The sequence below is a fragment of the Dendropsophus ebraccatus genome, chromosome 15 (genome assembly GCF_027789765.1).
Source record: "Dendropsophus ebraccatus isolate aDenEbr1 chromosome 15, aDenEbr1.pat, whole genome shotgun sequence".
NCBI classification, from domain to species: Eukaryota; Metazoa; Chordata; class Amphibia; order Anura; family Hylidae; genus Dendropsophus; species Dendropsophus ebraccatus.
The window spans coordinates 12,754,526-12,778,215 of NC_091468.1; the positions used below are offsets into that span (position 1 = coordinate 12,754,526).

The 23,690-nt window shown below is 43.2% G+C and overlaps 1 protein-coding gene across 3 annotated transcripts in view; it reads right to left on the minus strand.

The window, feature by feature from the left end:
- RPS6KC1 (ribosomal protein S6 kinase C1) overlaps nt 1-23,690 on the minus strand; it is a 111,286-nt gene that overhangs the window by 27,512 nt on the left and 60,084 nt on the right. For all 3 annotated transcript variants that reach the window (XM_069954747.1, XM_069954746.1, XM_069954745.1), the window contains 2 exons: nt 12,699-12,746; nt 11,399-11,531 (listed from right to left, as the gene is read on the minus strand). In XM_069954747.1, coding sequence (XP_069810848.1) covers nt 11,399-11,531; nt 12,699-12,746 — 181 coding nt within the window. The remainder of the gene's footprint in view (nt 1-11,398; nt 11,532-12,698; nt 12,747-23,690) is intronic.

Here is a 23,690-nt window from a genome sequence, read left to right on the forward strand (position 1 = left end):
GGCAGGAATAAAAAAACACAAATTCCAACAATGGATAATAAGACTACACATTAATGGCCAGCACTACAAGGTAAATGAAATATTTTATAAATCTAAAATTTAAAGAGACTGAAAAAAATAATACAATTGTATAAAGGGCTCCGCGGGCTCCAAACAAACGCAATTTCCTGATTATGCAGTTTTTTTTCTGGTACAGACAACTATGGAGCGATCAGCAAACGAACAAGCAAAAACTCGCTTGTTGACTGCCCGTATCTTATGTGTGGCCATATAAAATATCGTTATTGGATACATATCTCCTTGTCTAAATAGGGGATGTGCAGCCAGCCGATAACAATGCACTTAAATGACCTTATCAAGCCTCGTGAAGTCTTTGCAAACAAGTGTCGATCGCAGTGGTCGTCATTCATTTGCTGCCTTTCCCCATGTAAAAAGCCTCTAAGGACAGGTCACAGAGGTTTAAGGGGGTTATGCAGCATTACAGGCTACTTTCTTGTAAAAACAGTGCCCCTCCCCCCCCATTCTTAAGTTGTTTGTGGTGTTACTATTCAGCTTTATTCACAATGAAACGGAGCAGCAAAACCCAGACCCAAACTGAGAAAAAGATTGGCGCAGTATTTGGAAGAAACTGGTCAAGTTTTTGTAAGCCTGGATAACCTTTTAAAGGCAAACCAGTCCCCAAAAAAACACGTTAAAGACATGTTAAAAGTTTTTATCAGTTGCGGTCAAAGTGTTAAGAGCACTGCAAATAAAACTACATGACATTCAGCAGCTAATAAGTATGGGAAGACTTGAGATTTTTTAATAGAAGTAAATTACAGATCTATATAACTTTCTGACACCAGTTGATTTCAAAGAAAAAGATTTTCACTGGACAACCCCTTTAACTGTAATATAAGACAAAATACTGTAGGTCTAAAGAAAAGAAGGAGATTAAGGGATCCTATAAGACGAAGTGATTTTTACTTTCTACTGATTAATGATAAGCAATTGCAAACAAGAGCTTTTGGGAACGACCCGAAATCATACACTATAATATATGGAATGATTGTTGTTACTTACAAACGCAATTATGATTGTACTTACAATTGTTTGTATACTCTAGTAAATAAACATTCGTATTTAAAGGGGTTATTTAGCGCTACAAAAACGACTCTTGTCTCCAGTTCAGGTGTGTTTTGCAATTAAGCTCCATTCACTTCAATGGAACTGAGCAGCAAAACCCCGCCCAAGCTGGAGACAAGAGCGGGGCTGTCTCTGGAGGAAAGTGGCCATGTTTTTGTAGGGCTGAATAACCCCTTTAAGAATGAACAATGTGTACATTCCCCAAAAGATTTGCAAATGGTAAGCAATGATTTTATGGTTGGCTCAAAAGATGCGATCAATGGCATACGATAGAATTTTCGTTGGTCGTTTGACTACTGCCTGCATGGCAACATGGAAAAATTATTGCTTAAATTCGGACAATAACAAAACACTATAACTATTTTTTGCCCAATAATCTTTCCATGTAGTAAGGAACTAAAGCTCTGTTCACACTTATAATGTAGCCCACGTTTAGGATATACATCGGCATAGTGGCAGGACGGCAAGCCGACTTACAGGGCCCTATTCCACGGGACGATTATGGTGCGAAAAATCATTATATAATTTAAATTTAAACGATGATCGTTTCGCATGTGTGCAGGCAACGACTGAAAAATCGTTTGTGTCGTTGATCGCATTTCTTAAGGTGACCATAAAATCGTTGTTAATTGTTCGCTAAATGTAAACCTTGTGGGTTCTTTTTCTGGGATCAAAATGGATAATGATCATAGTAACAATCGTAACTAACGACTATCGCTCGGTGTGTTATGGTAAACAATTTCGGTTTGTTCTCAAAAGCGATTGTTTTTGATCGTTTATCATTAAAAATTGCTCCGTCTAATGCTACATTTACACTGAGCGATAATCGGTGGAATTTTCACGATAACGGTCGCATTTGAGCGATAATCGCTCCGTATAAACACAGCAAACGATCAAGCGACAAGCGAGAAATCGCACATTGTGATCTTTCAACATGTTCTCAAATCGTCGTTTGCTAAAAATTCGCAGATCGCTCCATGTAGACAGCCATTCACCGATTTACCCTATGTGTGTGATGGGCTTAAGCGATCTTAAAACGATCCCAAAAACGATTTTTCTTACAAATTTTCTAACAATTTATTTGTCTAAATGCTGATAGTTATAAAAACCAAATTGTTGCTTCAAAATCGTTAAAAGAACGATTGGGCGAATTATCTCTCCGTGTAAACGCAGCATAATAGAATCCTTATACTGTGGTGCAAAGTTTTTAAGTATATAAAGTTGTTGTTTTTTGCAGGACTAAATGCGTATCTGCCTTCAATTTCGAGTCACCCCCAAAAACTTCATATGCTCGGAAATAGACCAAACGTTGTTAGTATTGGACTTATATGGACCTGGAGAGGTGTGCCGTGGTATATGTCAGCACAGCGATCTGCCAGAATGACGACATATACCCAAAGCACATGCTGTTTTATATCTGTGACTACAGCCTAAGGCCATGTTCCCACTACGTAAGTTCCGTAGTAATCACGGCCGTTGTAACAGTGGCGTGATTCCTACGGAACTTACGTAGTGCTGCCTTGTAAGGAATCCCCGGCTGGAGTCTATACACATGGTATACACTCCGGCCGGGATCCCTAGCGGCGACACAAGAAACGGACATGTCAGTTTTCTACGGCCACTATTCAATGTCGCTCCGGCTGCACGCTTTATTGTGAGCAGCGGGGAATTCGGATGCGGGCGCGCACGGATGTGCCCGCATCCGAATTCAGCAGCAGTAAAGATCATCTGTCCGGTACTGCAGTACCAGTTGGGATGATCTTTTCTGACACCGGTTGTTCCGTGGCCAGGCCGGGTCACGGAACGGCCGGTGTCATACAACGTGTGAACATAGGGAGGAAAGGAGGAAGTTAGAAATTACTTCAATGGGTATATGGACATAGATTTTTACCTATGGGGGCCCATATGTTTAAAATAAAGGGACTGCAAGGCCTGATTGGCCATCCTGGATAATTAACCATTTAAAAACTGCTGTCAAAACTGGCATCGGCATTAAATGGGCTGGGCTAGTGGGGAAATCGACTTCCCGTGTGCCATTGCAAAGTACAATTGGCGTTGCAAAAAATAAGGGCTAATGTATAAATGTATAAAAAATGCAAGTGCTATGGCTATAAACACAAGGAGGAGGAGAAAAAAAAAAAAAAAAAAAAAAAAATTGGCCTGGTCCTTAAGGGATAAAAGGGATAAAACAAATGATAGCTATCTGTCAGCTGATGGCTTTCTACCAAATCATATGTTGCCCATATGACACCTCTATGACACTTGCATAAAAACTTATAGTCTGAACAAGGCCAACTTTAATCTTGCTTAAGTCATCTGAAGACTGCAACCGGAGCCAAAGCATGGTAGGTGCCCGATTTCAGCAGGTTGAGACCCTTTGGGATCAATAACTGTTATTCTTAGTGACAGGTAGTCTTTAAAGTGGCCGCTGACATATCCCTCTGAGAACAAAAGTGTTGGGCGTCAAAAACCTGCATGGAGGGTCGAAAGCGAAAGGCCACCATATACGCTGCACAACTAAAGGTGTATGGGCACCTTTAGAAGGATCCCTTGTTAACAAATGATGTGTTACACCCCACCAATGATCACTTGTAACCTGTGAAGAAACCACCATAGGGCAAACTAAAAGCCATATCAAACGGCCCAACTTGCCGAAAAAGCAAGCACTCGGGCGGCCTTTACTTTATATAGTAAATAATAAACATAAATACTTACCGTCCCGCACTTCCCGATGTCCTCCTGCTTCTTCCCAGCTGACCAGAGCCGCCGATGAATCTTCTACGCCGACCACTCAGCCAATCACTGACCAAGATGGGACAGCACCGCAGCCAGTGATTGGCTAAGCAGCCTCTCACTTTAGAGACAGATGTAGAAGCTTCAGGCTGGAAAGAGGCATAAGGAATCTGGGGAGCGTAGGTAGGCAAGTATACATGTTTATTATTTACTATATACTTTCACTGGCCACCAACCGAGCACCCTTTAGTACACGGACCAGTGCGCAGGTTGGAAGACAGGATGACTGGGTCGCAGCTGATCGTTGTGTTTATTACACACAGTAATATCTGCCCAAATAGGCCTGATTGGGCAGATAATCGCGCCATATAATAGGGCCTTAAGCATTACACATTGCTTCTTCACATCAATGAGTTGTTAGTGTAATGTAAGAGAGGCCGGGTCCTTCTGAGCAAAAGACACTGGGGGAGGTTTATCAAACATGGTGTAAAGTGAAACGGGCTCAGTTGCCCCTAGCAACCAATCAGATTCCACCTTTCATTCCTCATAAACTCTTTGGAAAATGAAAGGTGGAATCTGATTGGTTGCTAGGGGCAACTGAGCCAGTTTCACTTTACACCATGTTTAGTAAATCTCCTCCACTATTTTCAGCTGCTCCCCACTCTAGTCAACGAATGGGGATCCCTTTTATTGCCTGTAGTAGGTTAAACCCCATTCAAAACAGTCGCAGCTGCGCACACCCATATTGGGATAATTCGGACTTGGAAAACTCAAAAAGGCCAAAAATAAAAAAAATAAAAAGGAGGTGCTGAGTCTTGTACTGTAGTCACCAATTAACATTAAAGCTACGTGGAGTTGCCGGATAAGAACAATGTTAAAGGAAAGAAAAAGTCATCAATGAACTGGAACATCTAACAGTATCTTTAAACTGGCGTTATTTGCCTGTGCCCATAATCACAGTTTGGCATTAATTACGCACAAAGCAGGGCGACTACTGCCAAGCTGCAATCAATTCCAAATACAACACCGGCCAATGCCAGGAATCTTATTGGTGCTATATTTGAATAGATGGATTTTGTAATAGATATAGGACAGGGGAAAAAGAGCTTCCCAATAGCAGGGATTTTTTTTTTTATTTGACCGGCAGCAAACGTAATTTTTTTTACTGTAATCCTGTCAACAAAGGTGTTACGTTACTGGCACAGGTGAGTTACAATGTCCAACAGTGCCCAGTTACGGATCCAAATTAAATCAAAGCAGGGAGGACACTTTAAGGTCATGGAGACTTTGTGTTGTAAAGGCTGAATGTTTTTTGTTGTGTTTTTTTTTTTAACTTGCTATAGTATATGCATTCTGTGACCAAAAATGGTGCAGAGGTGACAGTGAGTGGACGTGACCCATGGACAGAGGATGAGAGGGCAGAGATATGTGAATTTAATTTAAAAAAGAACTTAAAAAACACCAGTGACTTTGTGCTTGTGTTGTGTTTTTTTTTATTTTGAATGCTGTTTTTTTTTGTCTCTTTATTAAAGGAAAAGTCCGGAGATTTTTTTTTTTTATTTTAACATCCAGCAGGAGGGATAATGAAAAAGTACTTAACTACTTACCTCTCCCAGTGCCCGCAAATTGCCAGGCCACAAGGTCAGAGTTGTGATGTTATGACTGGGGGGGGGGTAAAATGCCTGACACGGCTGATGGACAGCTCGCTCAGCCAATCAGTGAATGGAGCAGCATCCCACTCGCTGTTGGTGCTATTAGACGCACTGACAGCAAGGAGGTAAGTGCGGGGGCGGGGGTTGTAGGGGGCTGCCAGGGCGATCATTAGATCGTCCAGAGAGCCTATAGGAGATAGCGGCGGTCTTCTAATGCCACTCCGATTATATTGAGCGACTGCAGCAGATCGTTGCTATTGTTGTCTTTAGTCTTCCAACATGTTGAAAGACATTAAAAGGCAACGATCAGCCGACTTTGTGCATGTTGGCTGATCGTTGCTTTTAATTGCACAAAAAGATTATCAGCTGTAATGGCCAATAATTGCCCAAATACAGCGCTTTGTGTAATAAGGTTGTAAATACATGTAGCTTCGGGATGTTTTACAGTCGAAGTATACCCACTTTGCAGACTAACCCCCTAAGTGGTGAAATCTTAAGGCCCTATTACACAAGGCAATTATCGTCTGTATTTGGCCAATTATGGCCGATAATCGCAATAAAAGGCAATGATCAGTCGACATGTACAATGTCGGCTGATAGTTATCTTTTAACATGTTGAAAGACGAAAGACAACAATGAAAACAAACTGCTGCCGACGCTCCGTGTAATAGGAGTAGTGGCGGTCTGCTGCCACCATCTCCTATGGGCTCCCCAGACGATCTAAATATCGGCCGGACAGCCCCCTCCAGCTCCCCATGGCACCACCAGCACTTACCCGCTCACTGTCGGTGTAATAGCACCGGCAGCGAGCGGGCAACGAGGAGCAAGTGCTGACTAGAGATAATCGAACATCGGAAAATCTTAGGTTCTATAGAACTCGAACCTTCTGCATTTGATTCCCGATGCCTTCCCGGGCCATGGGGAAGGAGGAGACAGCTCGGGTACCCCCTGAAATTCCGGGATTCAGCCTTGGTAATAGGCTGTATCCCGGAATTCTAGGTGGTCCCCGGCCTGTCTCCTCTTTACCCACGGACCGGGAAGGCATCGGGAATCAAATGCAGAAGGTTCGACAAGGTTCGCGTTCTATAGAACCTAAGATTTTCCGATGTTCAATCATCTCTAGTGCTGACCTGACAGGTCAGTGCTCACTTTCTCCCTCTGATCACCCCGGGGAATAGGGGCTTTAGGGCCCTATTCCACCGTACGATTATCGTTTGCAAAATCGTTAACGATGTCAAACGACCGCTATTGTGAAAGACCTGAAAACGTTCACTCATTTCCATGGAACGATAATAGTTACTTATGATCGAGGAACCATCTTGAAACGGAGAAGGAACAGGACTTCTAAGAGTTAACTTATACCAAAGTCATCTTTTTTTTGCAGAAGCTACGGGTACCATAACACTAGTCTAGGTATGGACCTTCTCGCAGTGTACGCACAGTCTCCTACATTGTTGACCCAACAACCCCAGCTCCATCTTCCTCCTTGTCTTGCTGTGTGAGGATTTCCTCTACATCTCCCATAGATTCCTCCTTCTCAGTCTTCTTATTCTTGAGGTTCTTTGTCGGCTGCCTGTGTTTCACTCTTGCGGGATTCAGGTGATGTTAGATGAAAGCAGTGTCTCGGACTATTTTAAACACACTGTGGACTGGTAGATTTTCAGGACCATAGGGTGCCAAATCAAAGAGATTGTTTTAAAAGAATCCGTCCCAGACGAAAGACGTGGTCTCCAAATATAGAAATCTGCGTGTTCTACAAATGCTGACCTGAAAATATCATCTCTTTTTGGTGTCCTATATTTAAATAGAATGGGTCACCACCAATTAAAGGCACCAAAGAATCGGGAAATCAAACACTACATGACCAAAAATATGTGGACACATAACATCATAATATGAATAGGTACATGCTAATCTACACGAAAAGTCGTTCTCCTTATCTGCCTTTATTCTTTCAGAAAGCTTTTAGCTACATTTGTGAGTATGGCTGCATGGGTTCAGATCCCATTAACCAGAACATGTCAATAACTCATTAAAAGGGAATGAGGTTGGGTCAGGACTCTGTGTAGACCCATCACGGTCTTCCTCGTCAAGATCTACAACCCAGCTCACACAGGTAAATGCTATCCACTAAATTCTGCCACAAGTTGGAGGCTATAGACTCTCTAGAATGCCAAATTAAGCCAGTGTGTACACATGTAGTCTATACTATTCCATCTAAAGCCTGGCATTGCATATGGTGGTTTCAGGTTTGTGCTCCACTATGGAAGACCGATCAATGGTTCTTGTCTTGTCCTTGTATCAGGGTTGTTCCACCATGAAAACCCAATCCATGATGCATGTCTTAGGTCTGGATAAAGACGCTCCACCATGGAAATCCAATCCATGAGGCTTGTCTGAGACTTTTATCAAGAATCTACACCATGAAAATCCAATGCATAAAGCTTTACTCTGGCTTGTATAAAGGAAGCCCCGCCATAAAATCCCAGTCTAGGGCTTGCATAAGTTTGGTTCAGTATGGAAGTCCACCAATTATGCTCATCTTAGGCATTGGGTTAGAATGTTCCACCAAGCCACTCCAATCCATGATGCTCACCTAAAACTTGTATAAAGAAGCGTCACCATGAAAATCCAATCAATAATTATTATCTCAGGCTTATATAAGGTTGACCTACCATGTAAACCAAACCCATTATTCTCATCTTAAAAGGGGAAGTCTGGTGTCAGGCATTTATTTCAAAAGAGCCGGGGAGGAGGTGGCTGACATGACACAACCCATCACGACTCAGGTCCCCGCTCAGACCAGAAAGTGTATTATACCATTTGCAACCGCATGAGATTTATATACAGAGATTTTTTTGTAAGCGTGTAGTTACATGTTCATTTGTTTATATGTTTTTATGAATTTTAATTTTGATTTAGATAAAGTGTTATATATACATATTTACTTGTTATTTAATTATACTTCGAGATAATATTTTAGGGGTATTGCTAGAGAGCCTACTAATTATACATACTAATTAGGTCATTTGGTGCCAGCCAAGTAGTGCACTCGCTATACACCCATTCCATAACTGCACTAGAGGTAGAGTTCTTACACCAGAGTTTTTTCCATTCAGAGTTTGTGGATTCCTTTTATCACGGGGATCCCGCTCAGAAAGAGGACTACAACCTTGGGATACGCAGGTACAGGTGTATTTAACACCAGTTTACTCTCACTATTTTCTTTGTTATACTGTATGTTGTTCTGTTCAGCCCCCTCCTCTCCAACTCTTTTGAAAAAATTCCCAACACTGGACTTCTGCTTTAAGAACGTTCTATTATGACAACCCATTCCATGATGCCCATCTAAGACTTAAAGTGTATCTATCTGTCACGAAGCACGCTGACCCAATCATAGTAAATTCCACGATGGAAATTGTAGTTTTGCGATAGCTGGACGGCCACAGGTTCCCTTTCCCTGGTCTATATACTGTAGATTTCTTACGTCAAGTTGTTGCAAAAAAGGCCCAGCCTACTAGTTACATGGGTTGTTCACATACTTTTGGCCATAGATCGTATCAACAGAAAAAGTTTCAGCAGCAAAGTATCTTGTTTTCCATACTGTAGTCCAAGCAGTAATGTAGAATTTTAACAACATGAAGCTTAACCCCATGAAAAACATCATACATATGACAGAAGTGTCTGTACCATGCAAAATGAAGCATCTTCAATGGTGAGACACGAGGGACCACCTTGGCCTCTCACATCATATGGTCACGGAAACGTCTAATCCCATCAGCGCCGAAAGGGTGAATCATCCGGAGCTATTCTAAGTGAGTCATCACCATCCAGGTGTGACAATTACATTTCATTTGCCACCTGCTCCGCACACGTGGAGGAGAATCGGAACACAAAAGGGGACATCACAAGCCATTTTACTGTGTGTATCACGCGATTTCTGCTTTGTGTCCATATGTGTCGCCACTGGCTGTATTGTTAGCAGTAATATTGCAGGATTAATGTTGAATGTTAAAATGTTAGGCACAAACTCCTCTTGTTAAAAAAGAAGACGACATACTAATGAAGTCTTGAGGGAATTTGATAGTTTCTTTTTATTCCAGCAGTGGAACTCTTAACGTGAACGGAAGGACTTGGCAAAGACTCGCGGAAAACTACATCATGGGGTTTCTATCTCGTCGCTCTTGCCGAAGCTGGTCTTGCTAAATAGAGAGCACTATGAGCCTCTGCATTACTAAAGAGCAATTTAAGTCTACTAGTCAAGCCTTTAGCCAAAAATAAAAGATGGCTGTACTCCTATGTGGTAATTCGGCCACTCTTTTTGTAAGCTTAGAAATTTTTACTGACTCCTATAGCTCTTGATACCCAAGCAGCTACAGTACTTTCAATAGGACCAGACAACTATGTAATGTGTCCCCCCAATGGCAGAAGTAAGAGGACAAATGGATACTGGCTCTTGGATTTCATCATGGCCTATACTTTTTTCTTAAGCCAAAAGCCGTCCCCAAACATTGTTAGCTAATAATATGGCACAGACCAGAATAAAATATGAAAGGAGAACATCTGTATGTGTTAAAGGGGTTATCTCAAGATGATAACCTATCACGTATCCAGCATAGGTGGGAGGTATCTGACTGGTGGGGGTCTGACTGGGACTTCCATTAATAGCAAGAACTGAAGAGAATTGGAAGGCAGCGTGCATGAACACTGCTCAATTTACTTGGACATAGTCAAGGGCTGTATGCGTTCACACTGAGGAAAAGAGGCGGAAAAACTGAGTGGAATCCCTGCCGCAGACTCCGCTCAGAATTCTGCCTGCCTCACTGACTCAGTGTTAAATATATGGCACCTCTGCTTTCGGCTGAAAAAACTGACATGTCAATTTATTCAGCCGAGAGCCGGGGCAGCATATACTTAACATTAGGACAGTGAGGCAGGCGGAATTCCAAGCTGAGTCCGCGGCGGGGATTCCACTCAGAATTTCCACCTCTTTTCCTCAGTGTGAACGCACCCCAACAGTGCAAGAGGAGACCTCTGTTCTCATGACTGGTTAGAGGTCCGAGTGGTCAAAGCCCAAAAATAAATTTCATATCCGGGATCAGACTGGGGGGGGGATGTTAAAAACATATACTCACCTGGCTCAATCCTCTGCTGAATCTGTCCCAAAGGTTCCTGGTCCTGGCCAAGCAGCGCTTCATGAGGCAGGTAATTGTTTGGGCCAGTGACTGGGCATTTTTTCTGTGTGCTGTAATGAGAGCAAGAAGCTCTACTCAGCCAGGACTGGGTGATGTCAGGACAGAGGCTGCAGGGAATTAGGGGCAGATGGGTATAAATATTCTTTCCATTTTTTCCCCAGCCTAAGCTTTGACTCATTTTATTTGGCCGGAATATTTCAACTTATCTTTAATAGATAGTTAATAGAGAGAGTTTACGGTTCAGGACCCTAAAAGCTATTAGATTACATATAGTGTCTCACTCTGGAGGACCCATCATTTCTGTGGCTACTGACTACAATGGGTGCAATACTTAATTTCCCCTGTGGAGACACTGTTGGGAAACTGAACACTTCTTGCTGCATTCTCTTGATTACAGCTGATCGCAGGGGATCTCATCACTGGAAAATCAAGGAGACTGACAACTTTCAAACTTATAGAAGCGGTCTATAACTGCAGTCTTATACATGACTTGAAGGACCATTCACCATTAAGAGCGGGCTGTACAACAATATCAGAGACTTTATATTAAAATACATTCTCCTTTCTCTCTCGTACGTATGCTAGGCTGGCACCACTGAGCGTGATAAATGGCCGTCTACTACAGGAACACAGACATTCTCACTGACCTAACTAAGCATTGTATCAAAGACGTTTGCAAATACATTGACCGACCTTCGGCGTGCTGCAGCACGAGAAATACAGACTCCTCCGAGATGATGTACTTGTGCAGACAGACCATGTTGGGCACGCAGCGGGGAATGATAGTCTTTCTGCTCCCAGACTCCTCGCTGCTTTTCCTCAGACCCTGACAGAGAACAGAAAGGTCAGTTGTACCCTGAGCTTCCTTTGGATCCTGCTGTGCTTTATGTTTATCAACCAAACTAATCTGTCCAAGCTACTGTGGGCTTTACGGAAGCAGCTCATCTGCTCCTACATGTCCTTCGATCCCCCGAGGCTCAGCTGATGGCATCTGGCAGGTATCCAGAGAACAGAAGATGGCACAAAGCTACCATTAAAATCAATTACACGGGTCAACGTTTTTATTAGAATCTCACTCACAAACTAAGTCATCAGAGTGACACTTTGTGTACTTTGCTGGTGACCTCTCTCGATGCTATTTTCTGTGAACGCATTGAAGATGGGATGATTTGAAGAGTTGCGCTGTATAAGGCCTAATTTTACGTACCCATGCCATGTTATACTTGGGTCACACACTAGAAGATAAAGCAGCTTTCAATATAACATGGAAATGTTATTGTTTAGGACTTGGGTATAAGGATAAGACTACACGGCAGTTCCAGGAACCGCCATGTTGCATGACTCCATCACTCATACCAGTGAATGAGTAGGGAACTCTTGTCTGAGTGATGGCATTGCACAACACAGTGGTTCAAGGAATCAATGCGTATCCCTAGCTTAAAGGGGTTGTCTCATGAACACAAACCCAATTGTAAGAAGAAGTTGCCCAAGGTCATGATTATCTAACCCCTGGTAAACGTTTCTTATTCCCATGGAGTGTTACATATTAACGCTAAAGGACACAGTATGACATTGACTATTCAATGATTAAAGGGGTAGTTCACCCAAAAAAAAATTGCTTTCAAATCAACTGGTGCCAGAAATCTATACATACCTCTCCACGTTCCCACTGTTCTTCTAGATTCTGCCCGCAGCAGCCGCTGGATCTTCAGAACGAGTCACTACAGTGACAGGCTGCTCAGCCAATCACTGGCCAGGATGAGGCCGCTGTGGCCAGTGATGGGTTGAGTGGCCTGTCACTTCAGAGAGCGGCTCAGAAGTTCCAGTGGCGGCTGCGGCCAGAGGGCAGAAGCAAGGGGGACACCAGGGAGCGTAGAGAGGTGTGTATAGGTACATGTAGCGATGTGCCTGATTCTTCTCATATTCTGTAAGATGCAAATGTGCTAGTGTAATACCCAGCAGATCAACCACAGGCACCTAAGGAAACACCTACCTTTAAAATAAAGGTCTCCTGAGTCTTTGTGTCCAGAACGAGAAGAACCTAAAAAGACAGGAAGGACAGTTATTTAATGTCCAGATCCTTGACCATCTCATTTCTATATCAATTACTGCAGGTAAATGGCCCTTAAAGGGGAAAACATGAGTGTAAAAAAGCCCATGGCTGGACAGGGCTAGTCATCATGAGTCTGGGTAAATCTTTTTTCCCCTCTAACTAGTCCTTTCTAGTGTCATGATGTGCTCAGCTATGGCCCCAATGGTAAAATTCCTATTGGGAATTCACTGCTGAGCTAAAGATTCATAGACTCTGCATGTTAGGGTACTATTACACAAAGCGATTTTTCAACGATCTCAAACGAACGCTATTGCAAATGACTTGAAATCGTTTGCCCAATTACACAGAACGATAATTGTTACTTATGATCGTTCTTGCGGTTGTCTTGTTGTCGCTATTGCGTTCGTCACTACTGCGAACGACTGAACAAGGTCTTATTCCATGCGAATGATCAACGATAAAAACAGGTCCAAACTATCAAACGACAAACGATTTCTCATTGGTGGTTTATTTATTGTCTGCTATTACACTAAAGGGTTATCGTTCAAATCCGAACGATCTAACGATTTTTCGGACGATAATCGTCCCTTATAATAAGGGCCTTACAGTGGACATATGTCAAGATTCCCCCCCCTCCCCCCAGTCAAAATGAAGACCAATTATTTCAGAACTTTTTCCAGCTTTCATGTCACCAAAAATCTGTACAAAATATTGTTGCATAAATTTTATCACACTCCTTACAGTAAAACTTTGTTGATGTCCTCTGTGAATTTATGACAAGTTAGTTTTTTTTTTGCATAAGCGCTCCAGGCGCACCAGAAGGAGAAGCCATCTCCATTGTACAGCGCCCTCTTCAGGACAACCTATAGATTCGAACCTTCTTCTGATGCAGCCAATCTTCTATTGATGTGGAGGTATGCTTTGAGTCATTGCCGGGCTGAAATTCATCTTTGACTTTTCAGCAGAGACCTGAAGGTTCTGTCCTAAAATTCCTGCAATTGCAGCTGCAGAAGAACAGCCCCAAAGCATGATGCTGCCCGCTCTGCCATGTGTCACTCTGGGTATGGCGTTCCTGTGGTCACGCAGACTGGGGGCTTCGCTTGATCTCATGGGACATGTTTCCCCTTAGGGTTTTGGGAGACCTGATGAAGGTTTTGGAAAACAGCTAGACTTGGATTGTTGTCCTTTGTAAGAAAAGGCTTTTGTGTTGCCATCCTATCCCACAGCACAGACATATAAAGAATACAAGAGCGTGTTCTCACATGCAGTATACAACCAAGACTTGCCAGGAATTCCTGCAGCCCCTGTCCTGTAGCTGTAACCCCTTGGAAGCCTCCTGCTCTACTTGCCTGCGCTGCTAGAAATTTTTGCCACTTCTTGATGTCATCATTGGGCTCCATAGCAAACCTAATTTGTTGAAGAAAGTTTTTGTACCTGAACTGACACCTATCAAGAATGAGATCCCTTTTAATGTACTGTACGAAGAGATGAGCAAACCTTGAGCAGATTCTGAGCCATTTGATTACTGGTGGCTGAAGAAGTTGGATGCAGCCCTAGGGAGTCCTGGAAAACATGGATATAGCCTTGTTTTCGCACGCTCAGGTTCGGACAACCATGAGGGTGGACAAGGTTTGCTTATCTCTAGTTGTAACCTGTTTATAAGACATAACAGGGGCTGGTAGACATTTATATCCACTGTACAAGATAATTTACTTAGGACTGCATGTAAAAGAGGCAAATTAAAGCATAACTGTCATTTCAGGGTCATTTTTCTGAAAACAATAAATATCTATAGTACAAGCGATATTAAGAAACTCTGTAATAGGTTTTATTTAGCAAGAGAGTTTCCTTCTGTAATAAAAAAAGCAGTTTTCCTATCTCCCCCTCACTTCAGGAGAAGCAGGATTTCTGTGTCCATTATGCTCTATGGAGAGGGGAGGGGCTGAGAGGAGTGAGTGAGCACGAAGCAGTCCTGCACAGCACAACACCCTGCAATCTTCTCTCAGAAAGTTCCTAGATAAGCACTGACTTTTCTGACCCCTGAATCCAGCGTTTTAGGTGCCCAGACAGTCTACAAAGAGATGACCTTCACTCATCTCCCTCGGCCCCTCTTCCCTCCATAGGATATAATGGACACAGTAGAACCTGTCTTCACTGGCTTCTTTGTAATGAAGACAGATTTGTCTGATAATGCACAGATAAGAAGTGAGGGGGGGGAAGGCTTGGAAATTGCTTTTTTAGTACAGAAAGAGGCTTTTGTGCCTAATAAAACCTATTATAAAGTTTCTTAAAATACTACTGATTTCTGCAAAAAAAATATAAAATAAAAAATTATATATATATATATATATATATATACACACACATATGACCGTTATGCTTTAAGTCAAAATAGATAGATAGGAGATAGATAGATAGATAGATAGATAGATAGATAGATAGATAGATAGATAAGATAGATAGGAGATAGATAGATAGGAGATAGATAGATAGATAGAATATGTGTGACTAGATCCTAAGAATATAAACATAGGTTAATACACGTTAGATAACCCTGTGCGTCTTATATATTTTGGACCCTTTTCTTGGTTCTCGCACAGTCAGTACTGAGCCCCCCACGTCTTGCTCTGCAGATTTCCGTCTCCGCTCGACATTCTCTTTCTCCTTCGTATAAACAAGCAATACAACTTTAAATCCTGCCATGGCGGAGGATGTAATTTGCTGTATTAGCACGGCGCGTTTCTTGATACAGATCCCACATCTTGTAATCACATTTATTAGTGTCTCGTCTGCTGTCCAGCGTTGGAGGCCATGGCCGTCCTGCTGTGGATCTTGGGAAGGAGCTGCGACTCTGTTGGTTACAAACCAAAGGACAAACGGGCCACCGGGGAATACGCCAGCTGTTAACTTGTCGCTGCTATCCAGAAGGGTCATCTTCAGTCTGAAGGAGCAGGCAATCTGCAGACTAATTACAAGTGCTTGCCCGCCGCCCGCCCGCTGCCCACCACAAGACTGGTGACTTTCACACAAAACAAAATCCTGCGACGGATGCAAATGCTTCACAATGGGAAAACGCTGGGCTCTGCCACTGAATTCTCATTTGTTAGCAAAACAGAAGGGCGAGATTTTATTACCCGGGAGCAGCCGCCATGCAAAAACACCGCAAATTTATAACTTTGCCATATAAAACCCGTCTACACAGAGACCGAGGCGCTGAGCTCCAGATATGTGCTGAAAATATTAAAGTCCCTCTAAAAAAAAAAAACTGTAATATGTCAGAGAAAATTTTCTTAATCACTTTGCCTTACGTAAAGCTGCCCATATACAGCGACGGCTTCCAGAGTGGGGAGACCCTGTCGGCCAATCCAGAGGAATGCAATGAATTTAGTCGACATTAAAGGAATAGTTCACCAGATAAATTCTTCTTTCAAACCAACTGGTGCCAGAAATTTGTAAATTACTTCTATTCAAAAATCTCCATTCTTCCAGAACTTATCAGCTGCTGTATGTCCTGCAGGAAGTGGTGTATTCTTTCCAGTCTGACCCAGTGCTCTCTGCTGCCACCTCTGTCCATGTCAGGAACTGTCCAGGGCAGCAGCAAATCCCCATAGAAAACCTTTCCTTATATAGTTAAAGGGAAGCAGTCAGCATGATATGGTTCCCTGCAGCAGAGTACAGATCTACTGTGCAGCTCCCAGATGCTACCAGCTATGTCTGCAGCAGTAGCTTTACAAAGGGGAAAAAGAGGTTTTATTACGCTGTGCGAGGCCGGGAGAGGGGCGGCAACTAGTCATCTGCATGGGGACCCCCTTATGACTAGTCATGGCTTTCTGCCTGTCAGCATGCAGTGCGGAAATGATTGACAGTCAGAGAGCCATGGCTAATCCTGGATGGCTCCCAGCCCAAAAGATGACCAGTTCCCACCCCTCTCCCAGCCTTGTGCGGCGTAATAAAACATCTTATTCCCCCATGGAAAGCTATTGCTGCAGCCATGGCTGGTACTGTATGCTCCGGGAACTGCACAGTAGATCTATACTGTGTTGCAGGGAACCATATCAGCACAATTATACTGACTGGTTCTCTTAAAAGAAAAGTCTGGCAAAAATGTTATTAAAATACTGTATTGCACATCAAAAGATATACAAATCACCAATAAACACTTATTACAGGAAATGCTTATGAAGTGCTTTTTTTCCCTGCACTTACTACTGCATCAAGGCTTCACTTCCTGGATAACATGGTGATGTCACTTCCTGGATAACAGGGTGATGTCACTTCCTGGATAACAGGGTGATGTCACTTCCTGGATAACAGGGTGATGTCACTTCCTGGATAACAGGGTGATGTCACTTCCTGGATAACAGGGTGATGTCACTTCCTGGATAACATGGTGATGTCACGCCCCGACTCCCAGAGCTGTGCGGGCTGTGGCTGCTGGAGAGGATGATGGCAGAGGGATGCTCAGTGTCCCTCCAGTGCCCTGTGTCCCTCTGTCATCATTCTCTCCATCAGCCACAGCCCGCACAGCTCTGGGAGTCGGGGCGTGACATCACCATGTTATCCAGGAAGTGACATCACCATGTTATCCAGGAAGTGACATCACCATGTTATCCAGGAAGTGAAGCCTTGATGCAGTAGTAAGTGCAGGGAAAAAAGCACTTTATAAGCATTTCCCGTAATAAGTTTATATTGGTGATTTGTATAACTTTTGGGGGGCAATACAATATTGTAATAAAACATTTTGCCGGACATCTCCTTTAAGGTGAACTACAATTAGCAGACTTCATCTTGGGCCACCACCGATTTCCAGTATGAAAATCCTCTATACCCTTTGGCACTGCTCAGAGATTTCTAGAACTGAACTGATGAGAATGTGGGGGCAGATTTACTATAACTCATGGGGCCCTATGGGGGACATTTACAAAGTCTGAGCCCTGGGCGTACACCAGAAAGAAGGAGCAGATTCACCCATCTCCCTGGGGTATGCCTGCCATATCCCTCACTCGCCTGATGGCCTCCTCCCGCGCCTGATCTACCATGATTTCGACCAGCTCACCGGCATAAATCAGGATACAAATCTGGAAGGAGGTGTAGATTTATTGCACAAAGCCGGCAAAAAGGGTGCAGGTACATGTCCCCCAAAGACTTAAATGGCCTGAATGTAGTCGGCTAATAACCATAGGCCCTACTACACAGAGCGATTATCTGCCCCCTTGTAACAGAGCCAGCGATTAGTGATCAGTCACTTCAAATCAAGGGGAGGGGGTTAACAGCCCTGAAAATCCCATCTACTTCAATGGCAACCCTACAATTTTCCTTTCACTGAAATCAGCCTGACTCGTGTGCCAAAAACATGGACGTGTAAACACGCCCTATACAATACAAGGATAGTTCTTTACTAGAGATGACCGCAACTCGAGACCAATTGCGTGGAATCTGATTACCGGTGGCTGAAGAAGTTGGATGCAGCCCCAAGGAGTTTGTGAAAACTTGGACTTGACCTACGGTTGTATCCATGTTTTCCAGGACTCTAACTTCTCCAGCCACCGACCGATCACACTCATGCATGCTCCAGTCGCGCTCATCTCCATTCTTTAATAATTTTACTGGAGCTTCACGTGCAGATCTCAGTAAGCGGGCGTTATGTACATAATGGCTTCTCGGCCTCTTTAATATCTTTGCTTTCCTTGACATTTACGCCTTACTCAGACTCCTCGGTGGCGGCGCGGGCTCCTACACCAGGCGTTTCACACTCCCCGCACTCCTTGCAGCTGGATACCGGCCACATTCAAGTAATAAATACGGGAACATATGTGATTTTTTTTAAATGTGCCCTTTGACTGTCAGTTTTTCCCAAACAGGTGTTGCCTAAATGATTATAAATTGGCCCCTGGATACACCTCTTCAACTGAGCCGTACAGGACTGGTGATAATATAATTAGGGCTGAAAACATCAGGCTGGTGAGTGCTTCCCATCTGTTTGGCAATAATGTTTAGTTAACAACAGTCTTTAAGAGAAGCACCTTCAACTTGCAGCTCTTTGACACATGCCGTGTATAGCAGGGTGGTTAACTATTGCTTAGCTGGAACACAGGTGCATGCGAGTTCTGCAGCCAACCCCCCCCCTACATTGGCCCAGTTACTTAAAGGGATTGTGTCACCTAAATTTTCTTTTAGTGATTAGAATCAGATACCAAAACTTGTTCTTTTGTTCTAATTTGTTTCTATTTTCTGACTTGAATTTTTTTTACATTGTTATGGGGGCCATATTGCCTGGACTGTTCCTAACAGCATTTAGTGACCTACTTAACAGCAAGACTCATGGACATAGACGACAATAGACAGACTCTCTCCCCTTGAGATGAATGTGAGACATTACTGAGCGCACTGTGTGACCTGTGAAGAGGTCATTCCACAGGGAGCTGCTATTGTCTCCTCTATCTACTGGTGTCACATGATGCTGCAATGCTGTACAGATCACTTTACAGCAGACTCCTCTTATCATTACAGACACAACAGGAAGTCTATGCTTAGTTTTAGCCCCAGTGGTGAGAATAAAAACTGCAAAGGCTGTCCAGGCATGATGGGAATTAGAATTTTGCAACAGCTGGGGTGTTGAAGGTTCCCCATTCCTGCTATTTAGCATGCATTTCCTATAGGTTGAATGCCCCTATTAAGGAAGGATTTCAGGAACTCCCCTAAAAAATAAAGCTAGTCACACAATTGGGAAATCGTAGAGGCTTCCTTTCTGAACAATGTCTGCCCAGCCTGGCCACTGTCGGTGCCTGGTACACGCCTTTCTGTCACCACCAATTCCCAGGTGCGTCAGTTTCTCTCCCACCCCACTCCCTGCCCACTTTCCGCCCTCCATTCCTAGCCTGAAGTCTTACTTCCCTGCCTCCCTTGATCTCTGATCGCCCCCCCTTGGCTGTGATCACGCGACCACAATGTCCTCGCACTGTGGCCGTTGCTTCTCCACATACTAGACTTTGGGAGATCCAGAGACAGGGAAGTGAGAGGGGAAAAGTAAAGGAACACTCACGGCCAGTGGGCCGGGTGAGCAACGTCCCGTCTCAAGATGGCGCATGTGGAATAGACTTATGATGTGAAAGATTCATTTTCAGATGGATTACAGAACTTCTGGGGAGAGATGGATGGGTGTAAAAGTTGGTAAACGTACAGATCTCATAATGTGTGTAATTGACAATGTTATATAACTTTGGATTGTTAGCACAGGATTTGATTTTGCCCGGAGTACCCATTTAAAGTGACTCTGTACCCACACTCTGCCCCCCCCCCCCCAAACTATTTATACTGTTAGAAAGCTGCTTTTAATCCAAGATCTGTCCTCAGGTCCGTTCGGCAGGTGATGCAGTTATTGGACCGAGCCAATTTATTTTTTTGCGTTTTCGTTTTTTCCTCCTTGTGCTTAAAAGGCCATAGCACTTGCAATTTTTCACCTAGAAACCCACATGAAATTTTTGATCACTCTTTATTACAATTTTTCTACATTTGATGCAACCAAAAATGCGCAATTTTGCACTTTGGGATTTTTTTGCGCGAACACTGTTTACTGTGCGAGAATGTGATAAATTAATAGTTCCGGCGATTACGCATGCAGCGATACCAAACATATTTATTTTTTATTTATAACATGGGAAAAGGGGGGTGATTTTGACTTGCAGCAGATATGCAGCATAGATCAATGAGATAGGCACTCGATTGCTTCCGGCTGCATCGGATTACCTGATTAGTGGGCACAGCGATTGGACCGTGCCTGCTAATAGCCGCAGTCCCAGGCTACATGCGGCACCCAGGACCGCTGCGGCGGTTCTAAGCGGGGTCGCCGCGCGGCCCCGCTCTGAACTCCCTTACCGACCACAGGATGTAAATATACGCCCGCGGTCCTTAAGGGGTTAAACTTGCAGCCCTGTGTCAAATTGTCATGGCCTAGAGAATGTGTATGCCCAAGGCTTGCACCGCCTCTCCGTCCCTCCTTCCCGCCCTCCTAACCATTAGGAATGCCCCAGTCAGGATTTTTCCTATTCATCACTTGTCTGAACACTGCACATGGGCCTTAACAATCCAGCATATGAGCACCTCTTAGACAGGTAATGAATAGGAGAAATCTTTCTAGGGGCATTTCTAATGAAGAGGTGGGCGGGGAGGAAGGACAGAGAGGCGGTGCAAGGCTTGGGCACAGACACTCTATGCCACACAAGTTTGACACAGGGCTGCAGGCTTAAAAGTTCTTTTTTGCATCACCTGCCAAACGGACCCCAGGACAGGTCTTGGATTAAAAGCAGCTATCTGAAGGTCCAAATGGTTTGGGGGGCAGATTGTGGGTACAGAGTCGCTTTAAGAGAGAAAATTTTAAAGGGGTTTTAAAAGTGTTTCCCTGAGGTCCAGCTGACATACATCTATAACAATGGTATCCCACTGATATTGCATTGTGAGAAAAAAAATATACATATATACAAATAAAAAAACAGCAAATTTTCCCAAAATTCTTCAAAAATTATGTAAAAATTAAGTCAATAAACAAAGGAAATGTTGGAAATATTAGGGTAAACCTAAATCTGTTTAAAAATTAACCATTAAAACTGGCACCAACAACAATAGGATATAGGCTCCATACAATCAATCCATCCAATGGGAGGTTCATTCATTCATTCATTTTCTGACAGTCCCATTTAACATGCCTTAATATGAATTAAGTGGCAAACACTCCAACTTTCTTCTTTCTTAGGCCTTATTCACGCATTCTGCAAATTTGTCCATAATTGCAAATCCACAATAACAAACAGATTTAGGGCCCATTGATTTCTATCCAGCTATTCAAACTATCTTTTATTTTACAGATCTTTAATCCGTTCAGCAAAAAAATAGGACATTTTTTCTAATGCAGAGAGTAATTACGGGACAATTAACCAATAGAAGTCTATGGGATCTGCAGCTTTTGCCGACGTTACGTATGTTCCATCCATAATGTCCACAACAATAGGGATCACCTTATTTTAAACTATTGTCTACCTATTTTTTGCAGATTCGCAAGAAAAAACGTCCTGAAATATTACTGGACGTGTGAATGAGGCCTAAGTCTTGGTACATTTGGGCCTGTGCATGGATTTCAGTAGAATGTTTCTTTTGTCTTCTGACGGCCAAAAAGGGTCGGCCAGTGGAAATCCATCACACCAGACTCTTCTCTACAGTCAGGAGGACCACAAACATCTCATACCCCAGCGGTGGATTTAGATGACCTTAGTATAAAGTGTATGGGCACCTTTAGCTCTCAATACCTATGGGTCATCCACACTTCAGATTTAGGATAAAACCACACACACTAAGCTCTGATGCAATTTCTTAACTAAAGAAGTGACTTTAAAAGGATCTAAGGGTATGGCTTATACTTCTTGCTGGAGGACCACCTTCAAAACAAACTGCATCTCAAAGTGCTTTTCCTGGGCTTATACACCTGAATTGCTAGGACTGTCTTCACACTGGTATCACGCTTGATTTCAAGCCATGAAAGATATAACATAGTCCGTATGTTCCGTCATAGTCGTCTTCTGGATACTGCAGCACGCTACACTCCCTGGGACTCAAAAACAGAGGAAGCCAATTCAGAAGAATACAGATGAGGGAACGTCGAGCACATTCGAGTTTGTCTGAAGCTCTTTTGAAGGCTGCCTGGAAAACACTGATACAGCCAGATGTTTTCTATTACTAACTAGGTCTGCATCCAGCTTCTTCAGCCACCGGTAATCAAATGCAGAGCATTCGAGTTCAGACGAACCAAAGCATGCTCTAAGTTCACTCATCTCTATGGAGGAACAAACATGAGCATGAACGATGTTGATAAATCTGGTGCACGTAGTACTGGCGGAGAGGCTGGTGTAATGCTGGTACAGTGCGCGAATCATAACAAATCTCATATGCCCCTTCCCCCACTGCTACCATTCTAAGGCCTTATTCACACGTTCCGTAATTTACGGATCCGTATTTCCGGATCCGAGTTAGAGCACATTGAAGTCTATTGGGCTATTCACACGATCAGTAGCAGAAATGGATGAAAATCAATCCGTAAAAAAAAAAGGACATGTCCTAGTGCGGACCGGGTGCGGACCCATTTTTTTTTGCGGATCCTCTCATTGAAATCAATTGGTTACGGATTGTTTACGGATTGTAACATGTTGGCATCCGTATTTCCGCAAAAAAATCCGGATGAAGTGCATTGAAAAGCAATGAGTAGTAAAAAAATGGAATTACGGAAATACGGATGGAATACGGATGGAATACGGATGGAATACGGATGTCCAATCCGCAATTTCTCACGGGTTGTTTCAGGACCAGAAAAAAATACTGAACGTGTTGTTAGGAAAATATTTAAAATATATATTATAAAGGGTTAATTTAAAGGTTGATTTCATATGTATTATTAAGTTGACTCCTGAGTAAGCAAGTTCTATCTCTGTATTGTACCATATGTTGTAAAAAAAGTCAGCTCCTTGTTATCTCAGCTGTTATAAAAGCTAAGCCCATTGTGTCTTCCTTAGACCTCACTCTAGATGCTGTCTGTGTGAGCTCTCCCGGCTAGCTGGAAATAAAGAAGCTTGCTATAACCTCGGTGTTTGGTCCTACTTGATAGAGAAGAATTTTCCTTACACGTGTGCATAAGGCCTAAGAGTGCCCAGTCCTTGCTGCCAATCATGTGACCCGCATCAGCCAGCAATCGTACCCATATGCTTCCATTTGACCTAGATCACCCCTTTTGGTAATATTCCCATATGGATGACTTTTCACATAATATTAACTTGTTTCCACCAGAAGTACACATCTCAAGATAAGAAATACCCTTGTGACGTATGCACCGAACAGACCTACTACTGTAGGTGGCTATGAGGAAACATATGGCCAAATTGCTGTTTCTGT